Source organism: Procambarus clarkii, chromosome 42 (genome assembly GCF_040958095.1).
Source record: "Procambarus clarkii isolate CNS0578487 chromosome 42, FALCON_Pclarkii_2.0, whole genome shotgun sequence".
NCBI lineage: Eukaryota > Metazoa > Arthropoda > Malacostraca > Decapoda > Cambaridae > Procambarus > Procambarus clarkii.
In genome coordinates, this window is record NC_091191.1 from 1,351,838 (window position 1) to 1,365,826 (window position 13,989).

Here is a 13,989-nt window from a genome sequence, read left to right on the forward strand (position 1 = left end):
GGAGGGAGATGTATGCAAACCATATAATGTATACACAAGATCCCCCCCATCCCTACAGACCAGTGTAGGTGGATTACTTGTAAAACCTGGTTGTGGCACTATTTTGGGCCTCTATCCAAGTGACCTTGCTAGGTCATATCCCAGAGAAAATTAGGATTAAGAACTTGCCCAAAATGCATGCTAGTGGCTGTACAGGAATGTAAGAACTTGTGTATATACGTATAAATAAAAATTACTCTTGTGCAGGGCAGTTGTTCCGTCTTGGATGGTAATCGTGGTTTAGAAATAAGCCTAAAAAGAGTACTCGGTGAAAGGAATGTGAAAGTTATCAGTTTAATACATATATTTGGCAGAAATATTATACAATATATATGACTATGACTCGATAGGATAAGCTATACAGTGCACTAATGTACAAAATCAACTCTAGGATAATATACAGCCCACTCACACTGAAGATCATAGCTCTGAAGATCTAATGTCTTATATAGGACTATCTTAATAGATAGGGAAGAAATGACAATATGGATACAGTCAAAATCACAGCACTTTTATCACCGCGTATACTAGCTGCTCCGTCTATCGTGACCATTATTTCATTTTCACTTTCTTTGGAACTTGGATTTGTAGACCCATTGTCTTCAGCAGTATCACTCTGGATTAACTCGTCTTCCTTCTTCTCTTCAGTTACCCTCTCAATCACTAAAATTTTTCTTTCAATATAGTTGGTTACACATTCTTCAAGGATTTTTAAGGGTCCAGTACAGCGTAGAACTACATCATGGAACTCGGGCAGATGGAACAGTCCCCCAAGGGCATTTTGAGCCTTTTGCCTTAATTCCTTAATTTTTATTTCACCAATTTTATAAGAACATGCTTGTCCTGGCAGTGTGATGTACCGGTTAACCTCAATCTGAAAGACAAAAATTCTGTGATCTTTGTTTTCAAATGGAACAAGTCTTTGCACATGTGAAGACATCAGTTCAAGAAGAATCATGCAAGAACAATAGATTTATTGACAATGTGGGTACGGTACCATCACCTAGCTAAGCCAGTTTAGGTACAGATGATGGTCATTTGTCAAATGGGATGTAATTAGATGTGTGTGGCATTTTGTATAGGTGTAGTACAACTGAAGTGTGATAGTTGCAGCTTGCATATGCTCAAGAGTAATTTAGTAAGTGGTAATATGATAACACTGAGCCAAACCAGGGTACATTATTTATTAATTCTTAGTTATGGATGCAAGGTAGTGATGTTTCCATCACTACCATCATTAATTGATCAGGTGACTGTGTAGACTACACGGTTGTACCGGTTAATTGCCTACAAGGCATTTTGAATGGGAATCTAATGTCAGAAGGAATTTCCTTCTAATAAAGGGAATTTGGTGGTTGTCCTAGACCATGTGTACTACTACTATTACCTCCAGAAGTATGTTGTTTTGCTCGGATTTATAACCCTTTGGATCACTCACTTTGAAAACTCCCTTCAACCACAACTAAAACAGCTCTCTTGTCTTTTTCCTCCTGATTTCAATCTACAGGTAATAAAATTAAATGTCATTTGCCCCTCTCTTCCTTATTTCTATGGTCTACCTAAGACTCAAACCTGGTGTTCCTCTTCATCTAATCATTCCTTTAAGAGGCTGTCGATAATCCTCTTGCAAAAGCTCCGACTCCTTATCTTGGTACTTTTTCTCCTGCCCACCACCGTCACTCTCAGGACATCATAAAAAGACTGCACTTGCAGCCCTCCTGTAAGATGCTCATTCCTGATGTCGACTGTTTACGAATGATCCCCTTGTTGACGTTCTATCTTTTCCTAGAAGGCGACCGAGGGCCTTCTTCATCTTCCGCTTCCACCTGACATTTTCCTCTAACTCATCACTGTCTTGACTGACTACTACTCTTTCAATGGAAAATACGTCTCAACTTTCGGTGACACTATGGTATATACGCCCTTTCTCTCCCGTTCTTGCCAATCTCTATATGGAGTACTTCGAAACCGTTCTTCCCACTATTGATACTCGTCCCCCTCTATGGCTTCGCTATGTTTGACATTTTTGCTCTATGGCCTCATGACCATAGTCTTTTCTAGCCTTTACTCTTCACTCTTAAAAATCTGGCTCCTTCTACCTATTTCAAAGTTGAATGGGAATCTAATTCCCTCCTTCCTTTTCTTGACATTCATGTTCACAGCTCTGTGTCTGGTTTCTCCTCCTCTGTCTACCAGAGACCCATGCATAGTGGTATGTACATTCACTTCTTTTCCTACCATCCTTTTCTATTAAGAAAATTGTTCTCATCTCTCTTCTTCTACACATCAGTGACCCTCAGTTTCTTGATTCTGAAATTTCCTTTATTTACAAATCTTTCTCTTCCTTGAATACCCCCCTTGCATTTATCAACTGTGCCTCTTCTCAAGCTAAATGTAATTTCTTTCATTTCAAATCTGTTTTCAACTTTAGTATCACTCTACTGTCTTACCTTCATATCTAAACTCAAAAAATCTCACTAATACCTCCTTCATCCTCTTGATGTACAGCTCGCCCTTCGACAAACTTAACTCTCTCCGTACATATTACACAACATGAAAATGGTCCAGGATGGACCTAAACATTGTTGTCTTCATTTTCTGATGTGTGGTTTAGACATCATATCTTCAGCCACATTATTGTGGCTCATATAAATCAAGTAATGTTCAAATATGCATGTGGCCACTGGAAAAGGCAGTCATTCAGAAAATAGTCAGCCCATTCTCCTGTTTAGATAGTAATGTACATACAGTAATGTGCACCATCGTACATATATTGATAAAATGTAATGGACAATTGGGAAGAATTTGGTATCATTGAATTTAGACAAACCAGAAAAGGTCTTGTATTTATGTTGCTAATGAAACCAAACAACCATTCTAGGCCTAACATAGCACAAATATTCATAGGCCTAGTATATCACATAAGTTTGGTTTTTAGCTTAATTTTTTCCAGACTCCATGAAATGACAAATTCTATATAATTGTCCATTACGTCAATATATGTACAATGGTCCACATAGTTACAAAACGTACTATCTAAACAGGAGGATGGGTTGAAAATAGTCCCTCCATACTCACTCTCTCTCTCTCTCTCTCTCTCTCTCTCTCTCTCTCTCTCTCTCTCTCTCTCTCTCTCTCTCTCTCTCTCTCTCTCTCTCTCTCTCTCTCACTAATTTTTCTCTATTCTTAGACTGGTATTTGTGAAATCTACAATCTAAAATCACAGATAGTGTTGTCCACTATACATGCCTTTCCTATAGATAGATCATGTGTACAGTACAGTACTTCCCTCCCCAAATATTTATTTTCCCTTTCCCTCATTCACCTGCAAAGCTTCTTTCGACAGTGCTGTGTGGTCTAGGAGAAAAGCAACAGCCCGCTCGCGTGACCAGCCCAAGGCATGCATGCCCGTGTCCACCACCAGTCGGCTAGCTCGCAGCAGCTCAAAAGAATACCTCCCTATCCTGAACCAAGAATGACAATTTTAATTAATTATTAAGCATGTAAAAGAACAATCATTGATATGTTTTGATTTTATTTTAGCTTTCTACATAAAGACAATGGACTTATTATTATAAATATTATTTGATTATATTACACATTTCTTAAAATAACAAAATGGGAAATTCATGTAACCTTAAAATTTAATACATAAAATAAAAGATGGTACAATAATTCAGTAAAGTTCTTAATTTATATTATTTGATTTTTTAAGTGAAAAAAATTTTTTATGCAAGTTTTATTCTTTGTAAATTGTCAAATTAAATAAAGAAAAAAAAAGAGGGCAGGGGGAGTGTGTGAAAGTGCACCAATAACAACAAAATCATTACCTCTGATACGGGTCCTGGTACAAACCCAGCTCTTCTCCCAGGAACTCAGAATACAACCCCCAGCCTTCAGAGAAAACAGTGTGAAGGGGAAACCTGGATGGGGCATCACCAGTACGGGTAGGGTCGACAAACTTCCGAAAATTTGGAGTAGAGGGGTTGACTCGCATGTAGAGTTTGTGAAGATGGTGACCTGGCATGGTTTCATGCAGGGTCAGAGCCGTGACCTCGTACTTCTTACTGCAGACAAGATAGCATCATAAAAAACAAGAAATGATTTCCTGAGCAACAACCCCCACTTGTTTACTGTATCCCCAGTTGGCACCAAAGTAAATTTTTTACAGAAAACTGTAAAAGTCATGTTGCTGTAGCATTGGGCGGACTCATGCCACTATCAACCAAATACTGCATATGCCACTCAGAAGTAAACTGGCTAAAATGTCTGAGGTTACTGTTTCTACATGGTGACTAATATTAGATGAAACTATAATAATGTCATTACCATGTCATCACTCATTAATTAAATCAGTACATAGTATTTGATAAATTCAGCTTTATCTTTAAATCTTCGTCCTCTTAAACTTGTACAGTACACATGGAGTCGGCCTAATTTACTTCTCGGTGATTAACAAACATAAAAACTATTTACATTTACACCAGGAAGGTTTGAGATGTACATTTTAGTTAACTATTTTAACACTAGCAATAATCTGGAAGTAATAGGTGATGGCAAACCATTTAACCGAGTTCTATGTACCAGGTCGAATGGTATCTGAGGTTACTATTTTACACACAAATAAAAATTGTCAGCTTACCAAATTATTTTTTTAAAATACAGGATGCATATTAGACATTAGGATTTTCTATTAACAAAATGAATATACCAGTTTGTATTAGTCAATCATTATTATTACTGTACCCCATATCCCACTGTCATGGGGTGGAGAGGTATCTACCCAGAGAAAAAAAAAAGGCAATACTGTACTGTATTTCATATTATTACCATACAAGCAATACCATACTTCATATAATATATTAATACCATATAAACAAGCAATACCATACTTCAGCAGTCATCTACAGCAGCAACCCACCACTCTATAAGACCAGGCGTACAATGTTCCTCATGCATTGTCGGATATACAGTATTTCATACAAACATTTATTCCCTTTACAAGCTGCTTCCACCCAGCCTTGTTCCTTGCCATTTACTAATGCTGTATGTTTATCAACCTTCATTGTATTTTGTTAGTTCTCTCTGTACCATATACTGTATTAGTCTATTTTTTATTTGAATTCACTTAATAAACAACATATTTTACCTACTTACTGCTTGTCATAAATATAAGAATTTATAGTAAATATGCCAAGTCTTGAGCCATCCAAGGAAGGTGAACTATACATTCCAAAAACAGCATTAGGGTTATCATCACCTTCTATCCTGAAAAGAAGAAACTAAGTATCTTTATCAGAGTAATGGACAGTATTCTTACTTCGTTTGTAATATCTTAGCTTGTTGATTGTTACACTTCAGTAAAAATTTAAAAAAAGCAAATACTGTACGTATTACTAAAGTTATAATGACAAAAGGGTACACCTGGTCTATTGAAAAATCATCAATGAGCACATTATTTGTTTAGTTGAGACTACCCATACATAATATGACAGATTGAACAGAACAATAAGCAATTTGAAAGTCATTTAAATATAAATAATTAAACATGCTGTCTACTCCTCACCTTAATTCACAGCAAAGTTTATGATAATATTAATCACTTGGATGCAGTATAATATACACTAACCATAAATTCCTCTCATTATGGATTAAAAGTAAATCTTTACACAATACTGTACTGTAATACTAGTCACATTGCCATCTTAAAGATTAACCTAATAACTGCCAACATAATACTTTTAATGGATTGTTTCAATGATTCCAAATGTATAATGTACCTCAAGTCATGATCACTTGCTATATGACATCAGCAGGTTCCTCTGAAGGAAAAGCGAAAGAAGGTCTGCTACCTTTTCTCTCAAGATATTTTCAGATACATTTCTCCTGAGGTGGAAGGGGAGGAGGGTTAAAGCTCCAGTTGTCATACAGGCCAGGAAATTTGGCCAGCAAATTCTAGTGCAAGAAAATACAAGCCTAAACTATACAGCTTATTATTTCAACAAAGCTGATTTGATACCCTATCATACAGGTCCTTGGCACCAACTAGTTTTCTAGCTATTCCACAAATCAGTCCATATTGAGAAAGTTTGCAGTGTGGTAAGATAGGAGGGTATGATTGGTAAGAGCTGGAGTACTTGTCTAATTGGTGCTTGCTGGGGTTAAGCTTCAGCTCTTTATTCCTATCTCTTGGTATTCAATCAACTGGTTCCATGTTTCCATGTTTTAAGTGTTCATGTTCCCAAGCTTATTGGGCTCTGTGTTATCTATTTTTTAAACTATGGAATCTTTACAGTGCATTCCATTTATTCAATACACTTATACTGAAACAATTACTTGTAATGTCTGTGGTTCATTTTGGCATTTAGTTTGTATCTTTGTCCCCTTGTTCATTTACCACAGATTCAAAATAATTTGTCTTCACCCAGTCTATTTCTCTGAAAATTTTAATTGTTGTAATCATGGCATCCCTGCCCCTTCTGTCGTCCAGAGACATGAGGTTGATACTACTAATATATATATAAATGAATACCACAAGCATTTATACTAAAGATAAAGTGCTTAAAAAAAACAGGAGTCAACTATACAGCAAATTTCATAGACTCACGTGACATTGTCCTGAGGCACATTGATAAATAGTCGAGGCATAAGAGGAATGATGACGTTGTAGGCAGCATTTCTGTAAGTGCTCAGTAGCTCCTCCTTGCTACTGAAGCTTTGTTCCGGGTCTTTTTTTAAAGCTTGACTGATCTCTGAAAATGTTTTCCCTTCCATCTGAATCTCCACGGCTGTCTGTAAGATGTGATTAACAAAAGGTAGTTTAGAAATCCTGTATATTACAAAATCAGTTTGTGAGAATATAATATACACTGTAGAATCTTATAGAATAGATTATAATATTATATTATATATATATATATATATAAATTAATTTGTAATAAGTTAAAAAGTACCTTTAGCACCTCTTCTTCTATTCTGGCTACTTCTGTGACTCCCAGATTATGAATCTCCTGTGGTGTGAGGTTTGTGCTGGTGTGAAACTTAAGGCAAGCTTGATAGAACTCTTGACCCCCTTCCAGTGACGACACTGCTATTTCTGGCCTCGTGGCCGGCAAGTAGTCCGTCTGCAATAACAATAATAATATAAATAATAATAATAATAATAATATATACAGTAAGAATAACTAGTGATTATGTCTTAATAGTAGTATTAGCAGCAGTAGCAGCAGTGGTTAAAATTAATATTAGAAGATAAAATAAGATGATCAAAAAGATCCACAACATTTAACAAGGATTAAATTAGAGAAATTAGTAACTTACTTCAATAAAATCACGGATTCTCTTAAAAGCCGGCAGGAGGTCCTGCTTAATCCTCTCCTGTGCCTGATGCCTCAGTGTGGTCCTGTCATGCAACACAATTATGACAATAAATTAATGATGAAATTAAACCAAGTACTTAGTAGAATTAATAATTATGCACAAAATACCTAGTACAATTACTAAAAAGGATAAACTATAGGAACAAAATCAAGAATTATACTGTAGTATATATCAACACTGTATAAACATCAGAGGTCCGCAGTTGTTCAACGTCCTCCCAGCAAGCATAAGAAATATTGCCGGAACAACCGTGGATATCTTCAAGAGGAAACTAGATTTATTCCTCCAAGGAGTGCCAGACCAACCGGGCTGTGGTGGGTATGTGGGCCTTGCGGGCCACTCCAAGCAACAGCCTAGTGGACCAAACTCTCACAAGTCAAGCCTGGCCTCGGGCCGGGCTTGGGGAGTAGAAGAACTCCCAGAACCCCATCAACCAGGTATCAACCAGGTATATATTAACTAAAAATTAATTACGATAAATCAAATACCTGTACTGTATATATTTATGTTCATTTCACATTTTTCACCATCTTGATTTATTTAGTGTTATTGTGTATACATTCTATTCTTCCCTAATAATTTACCATATGATTAAACAATAAAGAGCTCCAATGATGCAATAACAAACAAGCTTCACATATATGCAGCTATGAGAAAAAGTAGCTAGTTGGAATATTAGTTAACATACAAAAGGGTTTTGACACTGACCATAATAACTCATTTTAAATTATATTATGGAGCCCAGGGTTACTTCCATAACTGCTTTAGATCTCATCATCTCATCTCAACAGCAAATACTAATAAGTTGGCATGAACGACACACCTCATATGCTACTGATAAACATTGACATCCTTCAATGCATTTTACTGGGTTCTCCCTTTCATCTCATGCAGATCAATGGCCTACCCAACGATTCATAAGTTGATATTTATTTATTTATATATATACAAGAAGGTGCAGACGATGAATCACAATAACACGGCTTAAGATATGAAGACTAAACCACACACCAGAAAATGAGAAGATGACGACATTTCGGTCCATCCTGGACTATTATTGTCCAACCACTTGGGCTGGATGACAGAGCGACGGTCTCGTTTCAAGCAGGTCGGAGTTCAATCCCCATCCGTCTAAGTGGTTGGTCACCTTTCTTTTTCCCCATCCCATCCCATATCCTTATCCTGACCACTTCCCAGAGATATATATAATCATCATGGCTTGGAACTTTCCCCCGTTAATTCCCTCCCCCTAGACCATTATCAAGTCGATTGCGATGAGACGAGGGATGCATAGGCATTAAGTAAGGCAAGAGAGAGATAAGGAGGAGGAAATCTTAAGAGGAAGGTAAGAGCAGGGCAAAAGGTACAGAAGGGATAGGTGGATAGGTATAAGGGGTGTAAGCGGGTAATAATACGTGTAAGAAAGGGAACATAAGAAAAAGAGGAGAAAGAAAATGAAAAAGAAAAGGAAAATGATGGGTAGGCTTATGTTAGGTCACGTTTGTTAGAAGGCTTAGAACATTTGAGTAGGTACTTTGAAAGGGAAGAGTCAACAGCAACAAAGCCAGTACTAAGGATAATGTTGGGTAGGTTGTGTATCAGAACCGATTCAACAAGACGGCGTCTGTGAAGAGTAGAGGCAAGAAAGATTATTTTAGAAGACGACCAATTAATCAGATGATTACAATTCCAAACATGACAGAAGAGACCATTGTTTGTGTCTGCAGACTTAACACTTCTTTTGTGTTCCTTAGGTCTGTCTGTCATTTAGTGTACAGCCAGTTTCCCCAAAGTATTGGAGAGGACACGATGAACAGGAAATAGAGAGGACACGATGAACAGGAAATAGAGTAGACACCAGCAGCACTAGAAGCAGGAGGAGCATTGTGAATTAGATTGCTACAAAGAGTGTTACTTTGTCGAAAGGTGAGCTTGACATAAAGCTCTCCTTTCGACAAACTAACACCCTTCGTAGCAAGCTAATTCACAATGCTCCTCCTGCTTCTAATGTCAACCACATTCATCATTGCTTCTAGTGTCAAAAAGAAGGTTGACCTCGCTTTGTAGAGCGAGCGAGATTCTGGTACTGGCTTGGTGGTACAGGTACTATACCTTAGCAAAATTCAGGAAGCTGCTGAAGGCTCAACCAGAAATGATAGCTTCATTACATTAAACATATTATTTTTACTATGCCACAAACTCCACAGATGATATGCAGCTCAAGTCTCACCTTTGTTCTGGGGTGACTGTGGAAGGTGTGTGAAGGAAGGGTTTGTAGAAGACAGAGTCCTCAACAGGGCCACCCAGCTTGTCCAGCTGGTCCACCACACCCACCTGCCAAGGAGAAAACTTGTTAAGTACCTCAGGAGAGCACACAAATGATATTTTTTGTTGTGCAAATTATTAAGAGAGATGGAATATAGTGTTAGACTAGAAGTTAAGTGTTTGGTAGGCAGTTAAATTAACATTTACAAGAACCTGAAATGAGGTGCTATAATGTACTCTTATGATGCAGATGAATGCTTGTGAAGCACTTATGACTGCTGGATAGTTGGCTATTAAGTGCTTGGTACATTACAGTTAACAGGGTTAACTGTAAGGGTTGATTATTACTGTACTGTACTAAATACAACTACTGAACAACTATAATGCCAACTTTTTAATTAAATTTCTTTTAAATATTGTAAATTATTATGTATAAAATATCTCATAGTAAAGATAGAAGAAAAATTAAGTATTGAGAATTAAAAGCATTTGAAAAGGGCACAGGACAGTATTTTTTTTATCCCCAAGAAAGGTTGAACATGAACATGGTTGAACTTCGACATGTAAAATATTTATGAGCATGGATAATTGAAATTCTCTTACAATGTACTGTATGCATCATTACATTTATTGGTTAGCTTAGGAACCTGCCCCAAATTATGTGTGTGTTAGTGGCTTTGCAAGAATGTACCACATAATAATTCATTGCATCAGAAAAGCAGAGTGTATTCATAATAATAATAATAATAATATTATTATTATTATTATTATTATTATTAATATTAGCCTAACATAGACATTAGGCTTTTATTGAGGTTTCCTCCCCCCCCCCCCCCAAGATCGAATTACTGTACTGAATCTGACTAGGATGCAACCCCATAACAAGCTGACTAGCTCTTGTTTACCTACTTGCTGCTAGGTGAACAGAGGCATTAGGTAAGAGGAAAATAATAACCAATATACAGTATTTACTTTCACAACCTTCTTGTATACTGTATAAATAAATAAATAAATGAATAAATATAAATAAAGACTGAAGAATGGATGGACTTCAGTATAAAATAATAAAGCTAGCCGAGAACTTGTAAGTACAGTACCACCAATATATATTTAAAAACATAAGATCAAGGAAAAGTGTCTTGAGACAGTAAATATGATTTTGTCAAGCTTGCAGAAAAGAATTGCAATGCTAAACAAAATCTTAGGCTATCAAATAAAGGCCTAATAACTACATTAAATGAAAAAACTTGAATGATTTTGAAGAAACTGAGGAGTGCAAACAGAACTAGCATATTCATTGTGTATCACATTGAAATGTGTCAAACAAACAGGAAATGCTTTTTCACCCACAGGGTTGTAAACCTGTAAAACACCTACCCACTGAAGCCGCAAACACAAACTCTGCTGTGTTTTAAAATACTGTACAGCTGGAAAAAGATTATCAGGGCAAATGGGAGAACATTTGGCAAGCCACTGGCTTCCTGTCCTCATCAAGGCAACTAGTATTAGTGGTCCTTAAGTAAATTAAGGTATTTATTTATTTATTTATTTATTTATATATATACAAGAAGGTACATTGGGTTTGTGAGAATACATTGGATAGTACAGTATTTACATTCTTGTAAAGCCACTAGTACGCACAGCGTTTCGGGCAGGTCCTTAATCTAGCAGATAATTTTAAGTAGGTAATTTCAATCAGAATTGATAAATGATAAAGATACATTACAAGAGAAAAAATGTGTCAAACATTTATAACACTATATGGTAGTGGTATACACTAGTGGTATAACACTACATGGGGCAACTAACAATCAGTAGACTGATAGGATGTTTTCACAGGTCGACTACAATTTTGTGGCAAGGAAAAACTTGTAGTTTCAGTCCTTGGGAGGCGGGTGAGTACTGCACAGTGACTGACCCTTATATACTAATGTTTGTCATGACATATACTGTACAGTACAAATATAAATTGCAATACTTACCAAGGACCAGTTAGATGGCATTAGACCATCTTCTATATTGCCTTTCATAAGCTCTATGATCTCTTGGGCCTGGCGAGGAAATTCTCCATATCTGCATGGGCAAACAAAAATATTTTTTTAATGCACAGTGGTAACTCTTGAACTACGGCGTGCAAATCCCTTGGAATGATTTTCATATAGCCTAGAGCAGCTGCATCTATATTAATAAAAATAGAATAAAAAATCCTGCAGTATTTCGTGACCTAAATACCTCAGTGATTAATACTAACACAGCAATTTACTCTTTGCATGATAACTACCTTAATAAATAGCTATACGAGCTCATTAAACTTCCCATACCTTTGGAATATAATATACCTGTGTCACTATACATCCCAGCCTGCCTGCACGCCACCAGCCAAGTACCACACCCATCACCAAGAAGGATAATGAGAATCTTGCTCTTGTAAAAGCAGTTACACTTGAAACACTTTCCTTCTCTCTCAATACCCTAAGGCCTCAGGAGCTGTGTCTACACTGATGGCCCAGACCAACCTTCAAGGGCACCACACCGGCTCTGCTTTTAGAGCACAGCACCGCTCCTGTGCCAGGTAAGTCCACTACGGGCTCACCATAGCCCGTGCTACTTGGAACTTATTCTGAGTAACTGAATCTATAACAACAACAACAACAATCTGCTTTTAGAGACAATACTTCTACACTGTCTATCAGTGTTTGGTTGTGTTTATGTAAACTAATAGAACTAGCAGCACTTAACTTACCCAACTGCATATAAAACAAATGGGAGATACATGAAAGTCAAGTTCTACTCTTCAAGCACATGCTAACTTCTGTAAGATAGACAGCAAAAATCTCATAATAAGAATCATTACAACCCCATCCTCCTGCCCAAGCTAGAAGTCAAATAATGACTAAAGTACATTTTAATAGGCCAGTATTTGACGTATGTCATAAACTCGACTGCGACTTGTGTTGATGATAGGCTGCAATCATGAATAACCAGACAAAAATGAATAAATTAATATAATGAAATAATGAATTAAAATTAAGGGTTTAAAAGATCATTAATATGGATATAATTTCGCACCTATATAACTCACCATAACGACACAGACATAGCTAAATTAACATGTATATATGGTAGAGGAAATTAAACTAGACAAAGGTCGTGGTAGCGGCAATGATTGGGGGTAGCAGGCACTTACCCTGCCACTCACTGATGGGCTTCTTCTTAAGTCTTCTTAAGACACCTCAGATTAACTCATACAACGCACAGGCTGCATGAAAGTCTATACACTCTCTAACTATAGTATATACACATACACTATACACTTCGCACTCTCCCTGCCACCTAGTAAAGGATCCCTAAGATTCACGCAGATACATTCCACAGGGTGGACAAAGGTGGACAGAGACAAACTATTTAACACGGGTGGAACATGAATAACGGGACACAGGTGGAAACCTAGTACCCAAATGAGCCACAGAGACATTATAAGTTACTTTTTCAGTGTCAAAGTAGTTAACAAATGGAATGCATTAGGCAGTGATGTGGTGGAAGCAGACGCCATACACAGTTTAAAATGTAGATTTGATAGAGCCCAATTTGATAAGAGCACAGTAGGCTCGGGAATCTGTATACCAGTCGACTGACAATTGAGAGGCGGGACCAAAGAGCCAAAGCTCAACTCCCGCAAGCACAACTAGGCGAGTATAGGACGCCCTCCCCTCACACTCGCTACATGATTGGCGAGATTCACATTGAAACAGGTCGCCCTTCCCCTGCCACCCACTGCAGGATCGTTGAGATTCACACTGATACTGTGTCCAGGTCACCCTTGCCCTGCCACCCACAGCAGGATCGCTGAGATTCACACTGACGCACCGCATAGGACGCACTCTCCCTACCACCCACTGAAGGATCGCTGAGATTCACACCGATATACCACCTAGGACGCACTCTCCCTGCCACCCACTCCAGGATCGCAGAGATTCACACTGATACAGCACATAGGACGCACTCTTCCCGCTACCTACTGCAGGATCGTAGAGATTCACACTGATACACTGACTAGGACGCATTCTCCCCGCCACCCACTCCAGGATCGCCAAGATTCACACCGATATACCACCTAGGACGCACTCTCCCTGCCACCCACTGCAGGATAACTGAGATTCACACCGATACACCACCTAGGACGCACTCTTCCCGCCACCTACTGCAGGATTGTAGAGATTCACATTGGTACACCGCCTAGGACGCACTCTCCCTGCCACCCACTGCAGGATCGCCGAGATTCACACCGATACACCACCTAGGACG

At 37.9% G+C, this 13,989-nt stretch overlaps 1 protein-coding gene across 13 annotated transcripts in view; it reads right to left on the reverse strand.

Moving 5' to 3' along the window:
• Window positions 1-325: 325 nt before the first annotated feature.
• The window catches only part of LOC123770330 (uncharacterized), a 197,647-nt gene continuing 183,983 nt past the window's right edge, over window positions 326-13,989 (reverse strand). For all 13 annotated transcript variants that reach the window (XM_069339797.1, XM_069339798.1, XM_069339795.1 and 10 more), the window contains 9 exons: window positions 11,667-11,757; window positions 9,650-9,753; window positions 7,360-7,441; window positions 6,993-7,163; window positions 6,647-6,831; window positions 5,197-5,307; window positions 3,870-4,106; window positions 3,365-3,503; window positions 326-913 (listed from right to left, as the gene is read on the reverse strand). In XM_069339797.1, coding sequence (XP_069195898.1) covers window positions 494-913; window positions 3,365-3,503; window positions 3,870-4,106; window positions 5,197-5,307; window positions 6,647-6,831; window positions 6,993-7,163; window positions 7,360-7,441; window positions 9,650-9,753; window positions 11,667-11,757 — 1,540 coding nt within the window. In that variant the 3' untranslated portion in view covers window positions 326-493. The remainder of the gene's footprint in view (window positions 914-3,364; window positions 3,504-3,869; window positions 4,107-5,196; window positions 5,308-6,646; window positions 6,832-6,992; window positions 7,164-7,359; window positions 7,442-9,649; window positions 9,754-11,666; window positions 11,758-13,989) is intronic.